At 44.7% G+C, this 21,825-nt stretch overlaps 1 protein-coding gene and 1 long non-coding RNA gene across 2 annotated transcripts in view; one reads left to right on the forward strand and one right to left on the reverse strand.

The window, feature by feature from the left end:
• Nucleotides 1-27: 27 nt before the first annotated feature.
• LOC308195951 lies at nt 28-21,813 on the reverse strand. The gene is made up of 4 exons (XR_013951973.1): nt 20,834-21,813; nt 19,741-19,846; nt 2,714-17,479; nt 28-320 (listed from the first exon to the last, which is right to left on the reverse strand). It is a non-coding gene; the product is annotated as an uncharacterized lncRNA (long non-coding RNA).
• Nucleotides 3,053-21,825, forward strand: part of RIN3 (Ras and Rab interactor 3) — a 67,727-nt gene continuing 48,954 nt past the window's right edge. The window contains exon 1 of the mRNA XM_080594204.1: nt 3,053-3,191. Within this exon, the coding sequence (XP_080450330.1) occupies nt 3,145-3,191 (47 nt within the window). The 5' untranslated portion in view covers nt 3,053-3,144. The remainder of the gene's footprint in view (nt 3,192-21,825) is intronic.

Raw genomic sequence — 21,825 nt, forward strand, 5'->3', positions numbered from 1 at the left:
CCGGATCAAGCTAATTTTGGGGTGAGTTAAGTTCATCAATTTGATTCACAGTGATTCCGAAATGCGTGATTTGCTCTTTTGGGACTAGCTATGTTTACCGAGAATCTTTCAAGAAACATTTAGACAATGTTGTCAGATGTAGGGTCTGATTTTTGGGTGCTCCTGTGTGGAGCCAGAACTTGGACTCGATAGTCCTTGTGGGTCCCTTCCAACTCAGGATATTCTGTGATTCTATGAGCTGCCTGTCTCAGGGTTTCAGATGCCTTCTGCTGTAGGTATGCAGTCTGTGGTATGGAAGGAAAACCTTTAAATGCAGTTCTCTGAAAAAAGGAACAAGGAATTACCTTACTCATGTGCTAGTTTATTAACAATTTCATTAGATAAGAGTCCTCCCATTAATGCTCCTAGCCAGTTTACTGCAAGGAGATAAAGTTTGACCTTATTTTTCTTAATCACAGTGCACGCTTTTGGAACCCCTGTTGCTGTATAAACCTGTGATTAGCCACTGTGTTTCTGTACATCGACAGAAGAGTCCTTGTGAAGTGGAGAAGAGCGATACCATGCATTCTTTGACTTTTGCACAAGGGTTCATTCTTTGGTATATGCTAGGCTAACTGTTTCTAGGCTGGGGAAAGGAAAAGATTCCTTCTTCCATACAGAACTAACTTCTGAAAATCGAAATCCGAATGTAGAAAGTACCCATTCTTTTAATCCCCCACACATTTGACCTCATGACCCATCATGATCTGTTATGTAATAGGCTCTATGAAAGGGACATCATGTATGGGTTGGTGACACAATAGGCACGACAATTCCTACAGGAATATACCATATTATTGATGCAGTCGTGTCCTACTGTGTGGAAAGCAGAGCTGCTGTGTAATCTGTGAATGTGCTGAAAGCACTTTATTAAAACCAAAGTGCTTGTTGCACTTAGGGGCTTCCATCATAAACCATTTTTAAACCTTCCCAACTCAGCTGCATAAAAATAATAATAGAAAAAGAAAAGGGCTGCAAAATGGTGTGGTTTAAGATGGATAGGGTGAATCAGTCCTAGAAAAGCCAAGAATACCCCCCTTGCCCCTAGCACACACTGAAATTGCAGCAATTTTTAGGCTGAAAATTAGCTTCATAAGTACATTGCATCTAAATATCCCAAATTATTGAAAAATTCAATTCTTTCTCTAAAACCTGTTTGGCTTGGATGAATCACAGAGAAGTGGTGTTTCGCAGTGTCTGAGTATTACACTGTCAATTAGCTTTTGCGTAATTGTATACTTCCACAGCCTGATCACACAACACAGTGTCAGACTCCAAACCTGCCGGATCTCTGGCTTAAGAAAAACACTCAGCAAAGCTCTGACAAAATCTCTTACATAAAAACTTGTCTTCATTTTCATATTTTGAATATTCTACAGAAATGCTTAACTGTATTGCAAAGATACTAAATATTTTGCAGGGGGAAAAAAAGAAAAAGAGACTTTGAAAATAACTTTAGCCCAATATATTTAACACAAATCATTTCAAAACTTTACATTTCTGAAAGAGTACATTCTTTAAATTGCAAATTGTGTGAAAGATTTCACAAGAAACAAAAAAAATGAGCTCCCAAATCGAGTGAAACTGAGACACAACAATACTAGATTTTTTGTATTCTTTTATTTTCCAATTTTTTTCCTGTGTATTTTTAATAGTTCTTGCCCAACAACATCTTGGAAATGCCTAACACTTGCTGAAAACTGGTATTCTGCTGCAAAATCTTAGCTCTTTTCCATCATGCAGCCTTCCAGTCAGGCTTTTGGACTTTCTAAGAGAAACCCTTCTAAAAGCTAGAAGATACACCTTCTAACACCAACAGGTTTGATTGAAAAACCCTTGAGAAGAGTTCATCTTGAGATGCACAGGTGCGTCTTGATGATGGTAATGGTCCCTCGGACTCCCCCTAGCTTAGTGCCAGCAGAACTGGCTCTGTGCTGTACACTGAGGTCTAGTCGCCCTCAGACTGATATGCTGACAGCTGCCTGGCATTTCCATTTCCAGGGTGGGCTGCATGGCACAGCCTGCTTACTGGACAATATCTTCGAAAGCTGAGAAATTCCTTTTGAAAATAAAAGGAGTAAAAAGGTCTCCCTCTCTGTTCCACGAATTGCTTTTCTCTGCCTCTGCTTCATATTTCTGCTGTATTCTTTTCCATAATGCATTCTCCCAACATCCAGTATTTCCTGAATGACAGAGCTGCCAAATAGGAGTGCCACCAGCCCCGTCTGACAGCACATCTGTCAGTCCCCAGCCTCCACAGCTGGACTATATTTAGTTGGGTTTCCAGTACGGCAAACACCACTCGACCACTTAAGTAACTCCAGGTCAAATGTGCTCCGAGGCTGTCTGGAGCTTCGCGGCACGGATAGCTACTCATTTACCAGCAGTCTTACAGCCTTACCATTACCTTTTGCTTTAACTAGGAACTTTTTTTGCGTAACTGTCCTCTGCCTGTGTTAGACATTTCACTTTCTCAGGTCCTGTGTAAATATAAAGGTTTCCAAGCTCCATCTGGTTCCAGTTACTCAAGCAATAGAAATACACATGCTTCAGGAATTTGCAGACGGAGACTTACTGCCTTGCTGCTTATAAAATCCTTTACAAAGTTCACCATGCTCTGTTGCCTACTGACATACCTGTAGTCTGTAAAACAATTTCCCGCAAATTTACTTACGTTAGAGAAACAAACTGGAAGCTGACAGTCTCGGGCCCTTCTCTCTAATAAGGCTAACCTGCCTTCACTACTAAATATGGCTTTATAATACACACGCGCACGCACACACACGCACACCCTTGACCACCAAAGACTGCCTCTTCCTGAAATCCCCCGTTCATATAAATACAGGAAGTAGAAATAAGAGAGGCTAAAATCAGACCTTCTTGGCAGTTTGCTTTCATTTCAGTGCTTGTTTAGTTGTCTGCCCTCCGATACTACCGAGCCTGAAGCTGGTTTCACACATCCTCCCCCTGCAGTCCCTTGAAATACCATCTTCAGTACAAACCTAAGGATGTGGAGGTTCTGCTCAGCGATGGCAAGGAATTGCTTTCTTTACCAAGGAACTCTAAAGCCACTGTGAAACAGAAAGTATCTTAAAGTTTGCTGTAATGATGAAAACATCAGCTGGAGACGAGGGAGCCAGGGATGACTCAGGGTAAGTCCTGAAACTTAAGTCACTGTTTTTAGTAACTATGTCGCTTTGCTTTTCCCACTTAACAAAGAGCTCTCAACTGCATTTGCAAGCTGGCTGGGGGGGTTTCAGCTACACAATCGCAATGGTGTGGCACGATCATGCTGTAAGTTACAGTATTTCCTTTAGCTAACATGTTCCAGCTGAAAACAGACTGCGATACCTTTATTTAACTCGAGTCTCAGCTATTTAGGGAAGAATAATCACAAATTCCAAGCTGCAATTTAGGGGAAAGGACAGAATAAGGGAGTTCTGTGCTGTTTGGAAACATGACAAATCCTTCCTGGGAGGCTTGCTTTGTTTCTACTGAAATGCTGAGAACCGGGTAAGGGCTCGTCCCTACAAGCTGGTGCTCACTCCAGCCCTACCTAGCGAAGGTGCACACGAACCATGTCCGCAGACTCCCAGGAGACTTCAGACGTACTTTCGGTTAGGAAAAGACTCCAGGATTTCCTTGCTCCTGGCAAACAGACACGGCACCTTGCAGGTTCATGCTCCAAGAAAACACAGTGGGAGAGAAAACAGGTTTTGACTGGGAGGACAGTCAGCTGCCGGGGCTCCAGGATCAGGCTGGAATCTGCCCAAGGCTCAGTTATATCATAAAGCTGATGCTGAAGCTGAGCGTTTCTGTTTCCTGTTGAAAACAATCAGGGGAAAATGACACAGCTGCTGGAACTTCCAGTCACCCCCTTGGAAAAACATACCAGATATTAAGAGCGCTTTTTATCTGCCTGACACACTTAGAAAGACTTTTTTCCCACGAATGAAAGCTCCTAGCTGTGTCCATGGTGGGTGCAGTAGAAGCAGCTCTATAGGTGCGTGGGTACGGTGTACTTGCATTTTCAGTCACCAAGTGTGCTGCAACTCAGTCTCCTTCGGCTTGCAGCACACACAGTCAAAAAGGGGGTAGAAAAGCTGCTGACAGGCAGCTATAGCTCCACCATAGCACTGACCCAAATGTGCACATGGAGTGCAGGGGATGGAGGGAAAACCCTGCATTGCAACTGTCACTGCTTTTGCCTTCAGATATTTATTGAGTCACAAGGAACAATGTTACGCCTGGTCCAAGGTACAATTACTCAGTTCAACTTAATGTCAAACACCAAGGGACAAGGATCACATAGCCATAAGAAAAAAAAAAAAAAAAAAAAAAGGAAAGAACCAAATCCCAGCTGACTGACAAGAGGAACTTAGTAGATAGCAATCCAAGGAATAGGTACTTTGCAGATACTCCCTGCATTTGTGATAGTTAAGATGCCACATACTGAGAAACTGAAAGATTTATACTGTTTATCTCTTTCTTAACTTGGTTGAAAGGAGTCACACACTTACAAAGATTTGCTTTCAGTTTAGTGTTGCAGGAGAAAATAAGCCACAAACCCTAGATTTGGGCTGTAAATAAGTGGTTGAAGGAATATCGAAGCATGAATGGGCATAACGCATGTGTTCTTCATAAATCTGTGAGCACCTGAATAATTTAATAACATACTTTTATTTCATTAACTGATTGTCTTTATTTACAGTCTATCTCCCACTCTTAAATAAGGACTTAAGTAATTAAAAAATGTGTTTCAACTTTGTTTGCATGTCAGAATATTGCTGAAGATCCTAAAAAATTACACTTCAGCGAGCATACTTTGTGGCCTCCAACACGGTACGGAATTAGAAATGTGACTGACTAAATGTGACTTTTTGGTTATGTTCACGTGGAACTAGGCACATATTTCATAAAGTATTTATAGATAAAATTGGTGGCTTTCAAAAGAGATGGTAACAGAGGTAAAGTGATGATGGGAGAATTTGGACACAATTTAAAATTCTGTGTACAAAAATTGCATGAGCAATTGCTGAGATTGTACCTTTGTCCACCTGGGTCTTAATTATTTATTTAGTTAATAATTTATTTTGAAAATTGTGGGTTATTAAATGGGAAAACTTCCTTACCTGCACAGAAACTATGGTAGTGCCAATTATCATAGGAGTACCCTGGCAACTTGGAAAGTGTCTGTGTATCTAGTCCTTGCAGTGACCGAAGGGTCTACTTGGCATGTAGCAAATCACTAAGGAGGTTGTGCTGACTTACACCTTTGAAATGGCAGGAAGATGCTGGGAAGAAATCTGCATCCAAAACCAATAGCTCCTCAGAGACAGATGTGGGGAGAAGGCTAACTAAGGGCTGGATAGAAATCAGTCTAATCAGATTCTTCCAAAACGGGTTGGAGAGGAGCAAGGAAATTATAACCAGTTATCCAAGCTAGAGTCAGGCTAACTCAGCTAGGAGCGTTAATAAGTGATGAGATCACAAAACATCTGGAGAAATGTGAGCTGATTGAGCCTGGTGACCACGGTTTCATGAAAAGGTATATGCCTTCATTCCAACATCTGGGAAATGTACGGAGGAGATGATGAGAAGAGCAGACGGGAGCCGAGACAGACATAATCAGCAATATGTAAATATTAAATAGCCATTGAGGACAGTGGCTGGTGCAGGCAGTTGGGATGGGTTACAGCGGTTCTCACTTCTGGGGCACCAGGCTAGCTAATGAAGTGATGACTGTACATGTTTTTGGAGCCACGTCTTTTTGGCACAAAACCCACCATCACAATTGACATTGATTTCATGCAGTGAATGTAGAAAGAAGAGGCCAAGAACTGGAGGAGTCTGGGAACCGAACGACTCTCATGGGCTCACAGATCTTAGCTCCAGAGGGGACTGATTTGATTATCTAATCTGATCTCCTGTGTAGAGAATGCCAGAGAACAACTCTGGTAAGCGTCCTGTCAAACCCATCCTTTATGCTTGAATGGGCGCTTTTAAATCCTTGTTGGCCAAAAAAGCTCTCATATGAAATGGCTCTCCTGCCCAGGTTACACACCTCCCTCTGCGGTAGGGTGAGTAAGTCTAACACGAACATTTTCAGGTTTGAACTGAGAAAACAATTTTAAAGAAAAATACAACTCTCTCTGAGAGCTGCCCTATGAGAAGAACTATAATCTAAGCTGGCTTGAATTGGTGAGCAAGTCGTGTTGGTCTCAGAAGGTCTTGGGCACAATGCAGAGTGCTGCTGAACAAAACCCTCAGCCCAGTACATGTGGGGAGCTGTGCTGAAGTGGGGAAGGGACAGTTCAGGCAGCTGGAAACAAACCAGTGTTATCAAATCCCTCTGATGTCTGTCAAACTCTGATAAAGGGGAAGATTTTCCTTTCCCACAGGATGGTGCTTCTCAGGAAGGAAATAACTGCGTTGCACCAGGATCAGGATATTACTGTAAAGATACAAAGAAAGAGGTGCTCTCTAAAGAGGCTTGGTGCACTCACAGAGTGGACTTAAAATCTCCTGAAATTCAATTAAGAGAAAAGCGTGTTCACAACCACACTGACTCATCGTGTGATCGCCAGCCTCAGCGGGTGCTTTGAGCACTTTGTGCAGTGGTGCTGGTGCTAGCGCGGAAGGCCACCGGCCCTTCGATAGCTCGGGTGCAGACCACACTCAAAAAGTTGCCCGTGATTAGGGAGCTCCTCGTCATTGCAGACAGCCCCATGCCAGCGTTCATAGGAATGGGGGCATGAACGTAAGCCGTAAGCAACCTTCTGTTCATCTCCTCTCCACTACAGTTTCAGCTAAAGATAGTTTCTCACTTCCTGTCCTAAATGGCTACGTGCTCTCTTGATGTTCCAGCCTAGAGGCAGTATAGGCTGAAATACACACACGTGTGTGTGTGGATGCAGCTGTCTCACTCCGTGTGTACAGCTATACACGCTCAACGGTGTGTTCTGGAGAGTGGCTGTGAGGATTGCTTGGTGCTGCTTTGGGTTGGCTCCATCCCCTGCCACACCACGTGCACGTAGTTCGCATATCTCAGAGAGGGTCTATTTTGTAGTATTTTTCCTACTAAAAATATAGTAGGACTATATTTTTACTCATCCATGATTAAATATAGATGGTTTCTCAGAGATCAGCAGCATAGGTTTGTGAGACTCAGAAAGATCTCTAAATTGACCTGAAAAACAGACATTAAATACCTAAAACCAGTCTATTAGAAAAAGAAGCTGCAGCAAGGTTAAATTCCCAGAGCTTTAAGTGCTTGCCTGCTTTGATTGTTAAAGAGCACAGAAACCTAAGTGAGCTAGTGAAACTAGGACAGCATACTGTCCATTGCAGGCCTTTAACCAGTATAATTTTGGAAGGGAGTAAGTTTTTTTTGCATTTGGGAATAGAAATAAATAGTTCTTTGGGGGGGTCATTAGAAAGAAAAGGCAGCTGTTTGGAATGACTGACCGAATTCTGGTCACAAGAATTGTGACAGAATCCACAGATGGATCTGTGAGCAGAGGGTAAGGATGGTCATCAAAAGCCCTGCGATGTCCCTGAAGACTAGCCACACTTTCCCAGCTGCAGTGTGAAGCATTCATGCTACCAAAGGAAATTTTAGATTTACATTTAGAATAGTTACGGTTCAAAACAGAAAACAAGAATGGACAAAGTCTGTTTTACTGCAGAAGGCCTTCAAAAAACTGTTTTACTCTAAGACCTTCAAAAAACAGTGGAAGCAGTTAATGCAAAGCCGTGCTAAAAAGGCATTTAAGCGGCAATTCTTGGATCTCAGAAAAGGCACTGGTCTAAGGGGTGGTCCACAATCCACCAGGTGTCCTAGATTACTTTCCACTTTTCAGATTATTTTTTTTTCTGTGGTGCTGAATGGCTATTTCATCATGGGTAACTAAAGTGGAATCTCCACGGTAAATCTTCATCTAGGGCTAGGTTTGCACTAGGAGTAGGATCGAGACTGAATCACTCGTTTACCTTTAATTCAGCTTCTGTCCACCCCACCCACCCCTTACACACGTGCCTCGTAAGGTTCAAAGGAGCTCCTGTGACCTCTCACAGCTGGGTACGGTCCCTAGATAGTCACTTCTCTTGTCACCAAGTACAAAATCCACCTGCCTCCTCCTCCTCCAGCTTCTCCACCGCTGGGGCTCTGGCTGGCTGGCCATTCACAGCAGAGCTAAACCCCAAGGCAGTGGGGCTGTGAATGGGTTTCTCCCCAGGGGCACTGCAGCCACATCCACCTGCCTCAGCTGCATTTGGGTTACTGAACCGGTTCGAGGCAGGGACCCTAACCAGTAATGAACGTGCTGGTGCTTATCCGTACAGAGGACTGGGGATGCTATTGCAATACAGATAAGTAAATAAGGAGACCCCCCCTAAATAAATGGTGCTTATTTTCAATAATCATCCAAAAAGGCAAGACCTGCTTACTGATCTTACCCTCTCTGTACCACGGTTGTCCCAGATATGAATTATAACTGAGTAATAGCACTATATCATCAGAGCGATGTAAGAATTGATTAGTTGAAATTTGTTAGGAGTTTTTAAGGTGGCCAAAGGCAAGATGATACTGATGTTTAGGAGAAAGGCTTGAAAAACATTCTTCTATTTGGAGGAGGTCCTTTTATCAGTTTCTCAAGGCTGCAAAGTCTATAGTAGAAATCCTGCTGGTCAACTAACTCTGTCTGGCTTAAGAGAAATAATTTGCTCCTACAGGAGGTTCAGTGTGAGGATGGAGAGAACAAAACTCTGCCAGTCTTTGGTTTTCCCAGTTACATTCGCCCAAACTTTAATGGGGTTGTGTGTGGAGAAGGAAGTGATTTTCTTTGCCCTAGTGAATATTTGTGGTCATTATCTCTGAGCTGGAGGGGGCTGGAGTGCTTGTTGTGTATTTTATAATGCTAAAGTCTTTCAAACATTAGTATTTGTGCAGGGATATATGAGAAAAATTCTTTCTTAAAACTTGGGCACAGGTAATACCTAAGAGATTTAATAAAGGTGCTTTCTTCTCCAGCATTCACTGAATGAGAGGAGGCAATGCCCTTACAGCCCTAGTGGGAATGGCTTGGGTCACTGACTCTTATCAGAGCTGTAGGACTTGCTCAAAGCTGGGTGAAATTGCTGGAATTTCTAGCCATGGACTGTAGGGGTCATAACACTGCATTAATGGAGTGAAACCAATAGGGGCTGCCCTTGAATTTGAGGAGCAAATGCTCTGGAAGGTGTGTATATATTATTGAGCCCTGTCCTGTGTACCCACCAGTCAAACGAAGGTGGGCAACACTTCCAGGAGAGCCAGCCAGCAGGGGAATACTCTGAAAATCATGTCGACAGGGGCAGGGCGCATCTATACTGCAAAGCAGGGCGTGTAAGGGTGCTGGGCACGCCCAGGCTCCAGCATTGGTCTAGGTGGCTTAAAGAAAAGCAGCAGTGAGAAGACAGCTGACCAGGGGCAGGACTCCTGGGGGACTAACCACCAGAAAGGGTGCACAGCATTTGCAGGGGTTAAAACCTGGCTGTGAAACCTCTGCTAAGCTCCTGCGCAGGGTAGAGATGCGTGAGGGTGGCAACCCATCTTCTGCAGAGGGACAGTGGAGGCTGGCACACAAGGTTGCTTATGCACATGCTGTATTTTCCGCCAAGACCCTTGGCATCCCACTCTTTCCCTGCAGCACTCTGGTATCGACAAGCTGCTTGAACAGTGTAGGAACACGTGTGCAACCCCAACCTCCCCCTGACTGAAGCAATCCCCAGGCGTGCACGTGGCCGAGTTGGAGGTTTTTGCTGGTGTCAGTCCGGAGTAACTCCAACAGAGAGAAACTGAGACAGAAATCCCTTCCAGGCTCTTGGGTTCTTGCTTCTCAGACGGACAAGGCAAGCTTTCAGCTGGTGTTTTTTAGCTGTGAAGTTTGTGTATATGTGTGTGTTTAAATGCATGATAAAACAGCGCTGCAGAGCAGCTGTGGTCAAGCAAGCAGAGTTATTTAAGCTGTGCAAATATAATAGAGCAACAGGCGTCACCCAATATGGTAAATATCGTAGCCACAAGCCTTTCCTTTGTCCATTTTGTGTCTCTCTGAGCTATCTAAAGTAATTCTACCCACTTCCAGAAATGGGATCTCGAAATCAATGTATCTTGCCAGAGTGGGAATGCTAAGGTAATGCTTCCCTTGAGGTTTCAGCTGGGAGAGGTTTGGAGTGCTTAGCTCCTCTTTGCCTGCACCCAAAATAGTATAAATCTTTTTGCAAGTGAAGATGATTACTTGAGCAGCAAAGGATTAGCAGATGTGAGCACTGCATAGCTGGTTATGCTAGTCACATTTTCCTAAATAGATATTCTATTAGATGCACACGAGCCAGGGAGTGCTGAAGAATGCAGCTCTTTTCAAACAGATGAATATATACATGCATATCAGTGTGCCTTTCCCAGACTTTCCATCACCTTTCTGCTAAACAGGGAATATGTTTATGGTCAAGTTAAGAATTTCTGCTTTCTGCATTATCAATACCTTTAAAAGGGACAAGGCTTTTTCACTCATCTTAATGACATTTTATGTTTAATATAAAGCCTTAGTACGTATAAAGAGAGGATCGCTGGATGTTTCACGAATGTGAAGCCTCCTGGCAACCAGCTAAAGACAGGTATTTACTACAGCCACTGTAGGAAGAGAAATTGAAGAGCACAAGCTCATGGAGCTGATTTGGTTATAGTCACTCCGTAACCCTTCGATCCTTGTAATGCATTTATTCCCTGCCCTTGCTCTCAACCATCCTTTAAGTTTGGGGTAAGGCCAGAAACAGAATCCAGTTCTCAGAAAGCCTTTTCTTTTTAGTGGATGAGTTTTCTGCTGGATTAGGGTGCAGAACCAACTTCCTTAGTGGTTACACAGCCTCTAGATCTGAGGCAAGAGAAGCAGCAAAAGCAAAGAGGGGGGAGCATGTGCAAGTGCGGTCAGGGGACTGCCCTTTCAGCAGTATCCTTGCCATTGCCCTGGATTAAGAGGAGCATGAAACCATGCCCTAGAAAGTTGTTTTCTGAGCTGGACTGCAGTCCTGGCTCAGATCTGGTCCTGCAAGGGCTGGGGCTGCTGGCATTTGCTCTCTGCAATTTGTGGGACAACACTGTTTCTGGTGGGATTGAAAGACCTGTCTTACTACTTGAAATAATTCCCTGACTATGTTAATTAGTACTTTCCATTTGCTTTTGCAAGGCTAACGAATTGTTTGGGAATTTCAAGTGTTTTGTTGAAACCAACTAAATACGTTCAGCCCTTTGGATGCTGGGGAAACCTTGCCAAATGTAGGGAGTCCTCACAGCTCAGGTGCACTTCTCCTGTGGCCCTCTGGAGAAAGCCAGTTTTATGAAGCCTCTGTCTTGTAAAAGCGGCTGCTGGGCAAAACTGGAAGCAGTTGCTGCCCCTTATGAACTCAGTTAAGTTGTGTGCTGCTTGGGAAACTTCACCAAGGAAACAGAGACCAAAAAATAGCAGAGTCTGGAGACTGGCAGCCCTGCTGGCTACCTGCAATGCTGTTCTGCAAATTGCTAGCAGACTTGTAGGCAAAAGAAGGTTGTCCCACATATTTGGCTAAATGACAGCCCCGGACCTGGCCCAACCTTTCATCTTGCCTGCCAAGAATTTATTCTCTCTTCTCTCTTTCCTTTGTTTTCCCTTGAGTTCTCTCCAAGAAATCTGTCACTCATGATACCCCACACAAAAAAACAGAAACCAGGCAAAGCTCAGAGCTTCTCCTGCTGAATCAGCAGACAGAAGGGAGGTTGGCTTTGGGTCACTTTCCTTTCTGTCCAGAGGACAAACATGTAACACGGAGCATTTTGGTGTAATTTTGTACTGAGTTCCCATCCTAATTCTTTCTCTGGCAAGTTACTTTAGACTGGAGCTCGTTGGTAACCTTTCCAAGCCAAAACCTAAAGTGACAGCATTACCTTCCCAGCCAGGATGGGGCCTTAGGGCTGGGAAACTGTGGTGGAGTTTGCCTGAGGGGCTCTGTGAAGAGCAGCCTGTCAGAGAGATGGGTGGTAGCGGCTGCATGGTAGGTCCCTGGACCTGGGATTCTGGCATCTCCCGTTGCAATTGGGCCTAGCTAGCTAGATCTAGCCTGGTTCATCCTGCCTGACGTTAGGAGCTAAATTGTTGTGTTCGATTTAGGAACCTGTGCACCCATGAGCATCTGTGGCCTTACTGGAGGAGAAGCAGCAGCTCCAGGGAGTAATTCAGGGTGCCTGGTGCCAGTGGGGTGAATCCCTTTCAAATGTCTGTTTGTGCCTCGCTGAGCTGAGCAGGGAGCCGGGCCAGAGAGCTGTGTCTAACACAAGGCCTTCTTGTGCCCTCTCACCCCCTCAGTCGGATTGCCTCAGGTCAGAGACGTAATGGCGGCCGGGAGGGCAGGGGAGAGGAGAGGAGAGGAGGGTGGGTGCAGCAGTGGTGTTTTGGGGAGGACATAACCACGGCAACGCTGTTATGGATTGTCTTCAGCTGCTGTGAAGCCGCAGCCTTTGGGTCATGGTTTATTTATATCACAGCCCTGGTGGCCAAGTGACTGTAAGCACTGTTAGATGAACAAGCGGGGGTTTAGCTGGGGCTGTGGGAGCTGACAGACTTACCTTGCTGCTTGGCAGGTTTTGCAGTCACACGCTGAGCTCCCAGCTGCTGCGGGGACAGCTCGAGGTGTCTGACACGACTCCAGAACCAGCCCTTCGGCCCCAGGCTGTCCAAGCAGCACAGGGTGGTGAGGGCCATGCCCACCGGCAGGGCAGGTCGCTCAGCTTAGCCCTGCAAGCCAGAACACCTCTCTCATCCTTGCACAGGGGGACCAGCACTCTTCACCACCTTTCCATTACCCTGAAATCCCCCAACAAGCCATTTTCTTCTTTGTCTTCTTCCCCTGGGAAAGCAAATCCCTAACTTCACATCACTGTGAATGCAGGCAGGGATCCTGTCAGATCCCTGATAAGCAAGAAATAAGCACACTTCTCCAATGCCTAATCAAAATTAAATATGTGGAATCTGAAACTGCTGGAGTAAGGATAAACAATTACAAAGAGTAAGTTTATAAAGTTAGATTTTTTTTTTTTTTTTTTTTTACTAACAGCACCACGCGTTGAAATTCACACTGAAATTGGAACAAAATCTTACCCAAAATATGAAAATTTGTGTTTAAGTAAGTTTGCAGATCAGTGACTGAATGACTGGTTTGAAGACCCTTAACCCAATGGGAGGGGCACCAGCCTTGAAACGCTGAAGGCCCATTTCTGCTCCTTGAGATATCACAGGACGAGAGTTCAATGGATTTGTTTCCCTTAGTGAAATGAACATTTCTATTTGCAAATCAAGACTGAGATAAACTTCTGCAGGTCTTTCTTAGAAGAGGGGAAGACTGCTTAGCTTCATGCAAGTCTGTGTGGTTAGTGCCTTGTATCTCATGTATCTCATATGTCTACACTAAATTCATTCACAAGGTGAGGAAAGACGTTGCATTTATAACTATTTTTTAAATTTTATAACATTTTACAACTCTTAAAGGAGTTTTTGCTCTGACACGTTATACAACTTTGACTCATTTTTAATATATAGGATTTGAAACATAAAGGTTCTATTTAAGCAAAATTGCAATATATTCTTAATTAAGTTTGAATTTGGGAATTTCTCCTTTATTTTCCATTTCTCTTTCCCCTCTTTGTTAAGTGAACACAATTTAGAGAAAACATTCCCAGGGTTCTCATTCCTCTCTTCCTTCCTGGCCTGATGAGCTGAGAAAGGGCGAGGTGAAACCTCCAATAACCCTGGCCCTTCAGTCAAAACAAGGTACTCTGTGCTTCCAGCACGTCACATATTTTTGAAAGGCACAGAACAAATTCATCTGTCTTCTGTCCAGCTGGTGGCTCTGCTGGGCCCTTCTAGTGCTCTGACGCCACAGGGAGAGAAAGGTTGCTGACTTTCTTTTGTTCTTACAGCCTAGGAAATTGTTCCTTTTCTTCCAAACATTTGTTTCTGGTTCCTGCACCTCAAAAACCTTTCCAGAGAAGTTAAAATAGAATTGACCATCAAATACTTTTGCAGCTTTTTCTTAAGGAAAATTTGTTTTCTTTGGCTTCTCTGGCCTTGGCAGAAATGACTTCTGGCTAGTCCTGCATTTCAGAAGCTCTCTTCTTTGCAGTGAAAGGGCCTTGCAGAAGTACAAATTATTCTTCATTGCATGCACACAGAGAAAAATCTTCAGTTTTGCTGATATGCTGAAATTCCTGAGAGAATAATTTGGGTTTGAAACAGGCAAAGGTCAAATGACCTAAGAGCTCTGATTATGAATACGGGGGAGAAAGACTTATCTTTAATACAGCCACTGTCTGTTGAACAGTAAGAGCAGTAAACCTTGCAAAGGGGTGATTTGCTAAGGCTGGAATGTATGTTTTGACTGAGGAAAAAGAGAAAGACAGTTGATAAGATATTTTGAGTCAAACTGTGGAGTGCAAAAAATTGTATGTGCAAGGTTAAATAACGATAACAGTAGCATTTGTGAGTTAAGTACAAGCTAAGTAGCATTGCACCAATAGAATGTGTTCACTCAAGCTCACTGTGGTGCTCACATGCATTAGTATCTGCATTAATTTCTACATTAATAATTGCAGGAAACGGGTGGACTGGGGAAAACAACTTGGACTGGGTTTTGAAAGAAGGCCTCTTCCTTCAGGGAATTTTCGACGTTTGTTCTTATCTTTTTTTCTGCCCGGGTCATGGCTGTCAGTGATGGACTGCTGGTTTGTTAGTAGAGCTGACCCGGGTATCAGCAGCAATGTGAATTAGTTTGCATTTTGTTTGGTTTTCTCGTGCACATGCAATTCCTTATAATATACATGTAAATGGAGGGGCAGACCTAATGAACCTAGGAAGCATAGTGAAACTAGTAACTTAATGAGCATTTAGGTACACCTTCCTTCTCCTTGAAAGGACTCCTGCAATTCACGTTGGCTGACAGGACCAAACCAGAGGCTTTGACAGGAGTTTTGCCACTGCTTCGTTGTGGTTGCTCATTACTTGATAGTTTGATACATCAATTACTGATCTTCCAGCTGTACAACTAGTGGTTGTACCGATCCCCGCATGGAGTATAATAGTACTTTCTCATACTTTGTGATTTCTTGTGGCTTCTGTGACCAGGAAGGTGAGTGCCTGGTGATTTAACAGCAGATGAGCCCTCAGACAGGGTGATGACTTGGCCAACAGCTAAGAACACATACAGGTGGGGTCCAGCTGGGGAGAGGTGGATACCTGCAGTCTGTGCATACAACCCCCTGCTAGTGTTCGCAGAGGGGGGCACTTTGGAAATCCCTGGTGTGTAACAAAAAGCTCACCGAAGTGAGCCTTCAATTGCAGGGTGCAAACCTTCACTGCTGAAGCTGAGGGTGTCTGTATCAGAAAGTGAAGTGGTGAACGGAGATGTCTGGTGAGCTGTGAGGTGCAGGGGATACTGGAGGAACGGACAGTATGTAAGGGACCATTGGTTTGCCTTACTGCTCACCTCTTGGCAGCTGGAACAGCTGCTGCCTTGGCTACTAATCATGGTGATTTACAGGCTGAGAGGAGAGGCTGGGAAACGCAGGGCATCAACTGTAGATCAAAGACCAAACAGATGGAGGGTGGACATAAAAGCTAGAGTGGAAACAAGGAGAGCAGTGAGCAAGAGGAAGTGCTCTGCCAACCACAGGTTGTCCGCAGACCACAGTTTGAGAAGCACTACTTCCTGAGCTACGCATACATTACTGAGCCAGACCAGTAACACAAGCCTCCTGCAAGGTAAGAAGGACTACTGAGCAGCCAAACCTGCTTCGTGGGACACACTGAGCCTGTCGTTGCCACTTCCATTATCCAGTTTTTCCATACATCTCAGAACTTTGCAATGCAGGAACCTTCTTGCTTAACTACCTACATCTTTTCTCTGACATTTTGTCTGCCCGCCAAGAAACTTATTTTTTATTTCTAATTGAAGGGTGCCAATCAGCTGGGTGTGATCTCTGAAGACCTCAAGAACTTTCTTCTCTCACTGCTTTTTGGCTTTTTCATTGTTTGTTGTTTGTTTGTTTTGTTTGTTTGTTTTTCTGTTTGTTGGTTTGATTTCTGTCTGGTCTCTTGGATCTATTATCAAAAAATCTTTCAGTAAAGTCCAAATTTACTATGTGGCATCAACTTTTGATGGATAATGTTAGTTATTTTGCTACGGGTTTTTCCATGAGTCACTTTTCTGCCCTCCCATTTTCTTAATACTCTGTTTTATGATTAAATGACTCAAGAAGTTTACAGATGATGGAGCTCCCTCAGTAGGTGTCTGGGGTACCAGCCTCCATTCCATCAGCTTTTGGGAGATAAAACAAAACTTAAGCAAGGTCACCTAACACAGGTCCATAAATTAAATGAATCCCTCTCCTCCATTTTGGATTAGTTTGTTCTGAACTGATCAAAGGAGCAAATATGGACTGACTTGTGAAAATGAAGAGAAGGCATTGAGAAATGACCACGTCTAAGATGGAAGCAAAATATGTCTTGAGGCCCTTTAGCTGTGACACTGCTTAACTTCCCTTCCAGTAAGATGAAAGAACAGCACATGAATTCACAAGTGTCAAAACAAAGATTTTTAACGAGTCTTTTAATGAGTCTATCTAATCAGAAGTGATATTACGCCAAGAAAAACATGGGTAGTTAAGTACGTAGAATGGGTCTAGCTAAGGAAACCTTGTTGCACTTTTTTGCTGCTACTCTTCTAACTCTGATTATTCCTTCTTCAGTGGGCTAGGTTCAGAACTTCATACCCTTTTCAGCATGAAGGTGACTGTGAAAAAACAGATTCAATGATCTGCCTCTATCACCAGCGGCAGACTGAGTCCAACTGGGTTGGTTGTGACACATGGTATAGAACAGGGCTGTGAGTTTTCTGTCAGTCTTTTTAATTGTGTGATCTCAGCACCATCATCTGACGCCTTCCATGGAGCTCCTTGCTCGCAGTTCTCTCTTTCAGCCTCAGGAATTACCAACATTGTCCATCTACTTCCACCAGGACTGGTGTGCCAGCTTCAGGAGATTCTAGATTTTCCTCCTTCTTCAGCTCCTTTGTGCTTTGTAAACCGTGTTGCTGCACTTGAAGGGTTTCCACACAAGTGAGCTTCAGACACAAACTGGCTTGTTTCGAATAGTATCCCTTCAGGTACCAGGTGGCTTTGGTGCAAAAACTTGCTCTTCACCCGGTACGTGGAGTTAAGGTCTCTTGTCCTTCTTCAGTTCCCCAGTAACAAGCCCACTGGCAGTCATTTTAGCAGCTGTGGCGCCTGCTCTGCTGTGAGTATAGGTATTCCAGAGTGCCTCTTTCCTTGAGGACAGCACAGCAAACCACTGCTCTTGCTCTCTCTTGATGCCTTCTAATATTCAAAGGGAGAAACAGAAGCAATAATAATAAGTAATAATAAAAGACTAGTTGCTAATTCTTATACCTGATTGATTTAAACAAGGAAAGGACTTCGGTCATTAGTAATCAGTGCACTGCAGAGCATTTAGTTTCCGATTTAAGGTTCAGATTTAATAACACCTGATGCATTTTCTCAGACCTGTTCTGGTGGCAGGGAGAAGCTGCAGATGTGCAGGAGTGCGGAGGCTGGTGGGGGCTGGCATGGATGGAAACTCTGACCTAACTCATCTGTCAGTCACCGCTGCTATTGCACACAACTGCTGTGCATCTCAGCACTTAGTGTCAGCAAGTTCCTAGCGACATCTCAGAAGTCCTTTGCAAGGGTATGCCCCAGCCTGCATGAAATTTAGTGGCTTATTTCTCCTTGTAGTTCTGATGATTTCTGGGAATATTCAGCTGGCAAGTGTGGCTCAGTTTTTGAAGCAGAGAAAGCGTTTTGTCAGTGCACAGTCACTGTGCAGTAATCCAAATCACCATTGTCATTATTATTTCTTTCAACCAAGCAACCTGATAACTTCTGCCAAACTGGGGCAGGTGTATGCGTGTAATCACTGTGCAATTAATTAATCTGTGTTGCCAATCAATATGCAACACATAGTCCCCTGCATCCCAACTGAGTTCCATTTAGCAGAGCAATTTAGAAGCACTTTGCAGGAAGAACTTAATAAAAAATGTAAAGCTGGCAGCTCTAAGGCCAGCTTTGCAGCTTCACATCACACATAACAAAAACGAGCACCTGCCTGTACCAGTCAAAGGGGTTTGCAGGACGGTGGGAGAAGGGGGAAAGTGTTAGCCAAACGGCATGTTGTTTCTGAAAACTGTGAGCTTCAAAATCATCCAATGTGTGAATTCTGAGTGAGTGAAATAGCAAAGGCCGTCTGCTCGCCGCGACGGCCCCGCAAATCCCTTCAATTGGCAGCACAGCAAGAACCCAGGAGCTGCCTGTGCTCCCTCCTCTCTCTGCAGCTACCAGAGCTACCATGGAGCCAGACTAAATTGGTGGATTAAGCAGTCCCACAGCCTGGCATCTGGATCTTTGTGACAGCTGCACCCAGGAAAGAAGTCAAGCACTGGTGCCATAACTGCGTCAACTGGTGTGTCATGGGTCACAGCATCACAGCTGGAAGAGGTCTGTTAGGTCATTCACTCCCATTTCTTAGCCAGCACAGGATTTGGCTCAATAAAGTGTTTGCTAGTGCTTTAAATATGGTGTTTTAAGAGATTTGGGCAATGCAGTTCTCTCCCCCTTCTCTTCGGAACTTATCCATCATCTGTTATAACTCGCTGTCAGGAAGCGTCTAGCCTAACATTCCCCTGTTTTAATACGACCTTAATGACTCCTCTCTTCTCCCGTTTATCACAGCCTCCCCTTTTGCTGGGCTGTCCTTTCCTCCCCGTGTACAGGTATTACAGCCTGCTTCCTTCTTCTGGGTTGGGCTGGCTTCTGTGGGAAGGATACCCCACACCAGGGCTCTCATCCCTGAGGGTCCCCAAAAGGCTGGGTTCCTCTCCTGCCAAAAAGCCTCATCCACTGCCTTTAATTATCTGCACTGAAAATCCCCTCACACTCAAATCACAAGATGTTTCCATTAAAACAAATCTTTTCTGACTGTTCAATTTTTATTTTGCATGTCTAAATCTGGAATGATTTTCTGGTTTTCATCTGTTCTCTAAAGCCTGGATTAGGAGCCCGACACGCATCTGCATGCTTTGCAAGTTCAGTTCTGTTATTTTTCCTCACCAGCCAGTTGTTCCTGGTGCCAAGCCCCCATTGCTGCTGTGAGCAGGGCTCTGTGCAGGTGCTGTGCCTGCCGGAGGGAGCAGAGGGCTGGGTGCCTCTGCCCGCATCAAGGCTGAGCTCCCCCCATGGGGAACGCTGGGCCTGAGCTCATCTCTGGGTCCAAGCCGCTCTGTATCATTTCCTTGCCTTTGCTGATACGCTCAGTTCCCTTCAGGTGATGGGATTCATGTGTATTGGTGCTCTGCTGGCCCTTTTCTTTTCTCCTTACCTTATTAATGGGTAATGGAGTTCAGCATCACTGGAGCTAGGGCAATGCACGTCACCTCCTGGTGACACAGGAAGGCATTATCAGCACTGGCCTCCTTTTGCCCTCAGTTTCACACATCCTTGGCAAGAACAGATTCACATTTGCGTGACTAATATGTGGAGTAGCTTTTGCTAACAGTGTTACGGAGTATTTCACTATAACTCACCTGTCTTTTCCTTCAGCTCATTACTTCTTTCCCATTACCAAGTATGAATGATGCCATCTAGCACACGCTTTCTTTTTGCATGGTTACTGGGTGTTTCTTTTAGTTTCTGCTTTAAAGAAAGAAACCAAGAGGTGATAGGGGTTAACTTCCGAAAGCTGCCCTCCACTGTTTAACTCTATGTTTGCTCAGATGATGCTGATTAAAATCATAAGTTGTTGTATCAAAAAGAAATTTCCTCACCTATGTGACAAGCTGGGCTTTTAGCACAAGAGAAAAGAAAGTTCTATTTGCTTTTTTAAGCACAGTTCTCTCATTCTTTTTGCCTTTGCCATGACATTGAAAATGAATTGATTATAATCATGAATCTGTGGGCTAATATTCTGAATCAGCAATTGGGATTGCAGAGGATCATACATTTTCTAAGGAAGCTGTCTCTATAGGGTTGCAAAAGGAAAAAGAAACTACTAAAAATAAAATCTCACTTGGTTTTGGGATTTCAAAGGCTATTTTTATAAATACTAAATTTCGGGCTAAGCATGCTGTGTTAGATTAGGCCTTTGAAGGGACTCTCTTTTAGTAGTTTAAGTCAGACCTTGTTTGAAATGTACTACTTTAAGATCCATATCTTTCTTTTTATTTAAAAAAAAAAAAAAAAAGGAAAATGAAAAGACTTGAAATAACAGTAAATCAAAATCAAGAGTCCTGCTTTTTCCAGCTGACGTCTAAGCAGCAAAACTGAGACAGAAGAACATATTACTTTGTGCATGTTCTCCTACATTTCCTTTACTTTTAAAATCAATTAATCGGATGAATGATGAGCACATATCTGTGCATCTATAGCCTTGTCCAGTAGAGCTCTTAAGACCAGAACTGTCAGCAGTCCCACTGGCTGCAGCGTTAAGCACCTGTATAAATGCCTTGCTGAATCAGTGCCGGAGCTGGAAACCGGCATTTGATACCATTCTGCCATTAGGCTGCGGGGACTAAAAATGAACAGAATTAGCTCTTTGTCTCTCTGATCAGGACACAAATCTAAAGCAGAGCGTACCCCAGATCTTTAGGATTCCCAACAGCATAATTTCAATATACTTACGCCTTGTCCATAGCTGAGAATAACGTCCGACTGGGTGTTGCTAATGTGGTACCACAGGATGGCCCCTCTCGTCACTCAGCATGGCCCATGCATCTGTTTTTATTTACTTAAAACAAACAAACCTTCCAAAGGGTTCGTTGTGTTTGCGTCCTCTGCGTCTTGACCTGCAGGACTTGCTGGGTCGCACCGAGCAACCGAGCGCAGTCTGCAGGGCTGGGCTGGGCCGGGCCCGGAATTACTCCGATACCTCTTCTGTAGGGGACAAATTCCTGCTGAATGCATCCCAACACCCCCTCCTCTGAGCCCCTGTGCCCTGCGACTGGCAGCGCAGGTGGAGGAGTTCCCCAGGGGCAGCCGCAGGCCCCGCGGGGCGCAGGGGCAGGGACGTGTCCATCGCTGCAACCGCCAGCCGCCGCCTCCAGCGCAGGCCCGTGGTGCAGCGGCGGAGCGCTCACCGCTATTTTTAGTCAGCGAGATGTCTGGGTCTGCCTTTCTGCAGGCTGCCTAAGGGCAGCCTCGCTGGGTGCACAGCGGGGCTGCCAAGAAGCGAGAGCAGCTGACGTGCCCCTGGCTACTGCTGGCAGACTGCCCCCGAGGGGCTCCGAGAGCGGGGCGAGGCACCACACGGTGCCTCTTCGCAGCTCCTGCTGATCTGCCTTGCCTGAGCACTGGCAGCCTTGCTCAGGCAAGGTAGGTAGAGGAGCTGAAACCAACAGCCCGCAGCAAAAAACACCTTGCAAGCCTGTGGTCTGAAAGCCAGGCGTGTATTATTAACATGAGGCCATGTTCCTCGGGACGGGTCTTACCTGTCTGTCGGGGCCTGTGTGCCCACTCTGCCTCTGTCGTAGCACGGCAACTTCGGTCTGATGCCCCTCGAGGAGCTCTCCTCATGCATAAGTGCCCTGTGTGTGCATGTCTGCATGCGTGTGTTTGAAGTCCTCATTCCCCCAGAGATTTCCACCTGCCGTTCTGCTTTTACAAGGGACTCCTTT

The sequence above is a fragment of the Anser brachyrhynchus genome (assembly GCF_964034855.1).
Source record: "Anser brachyrhynchus genome assembly, chromosome: 5".
NCBI lineage: Eukaryota > Metazoa > Chordata > Aves > Anseriformes > Anatidae > Anser > Anser brachyrhynchus.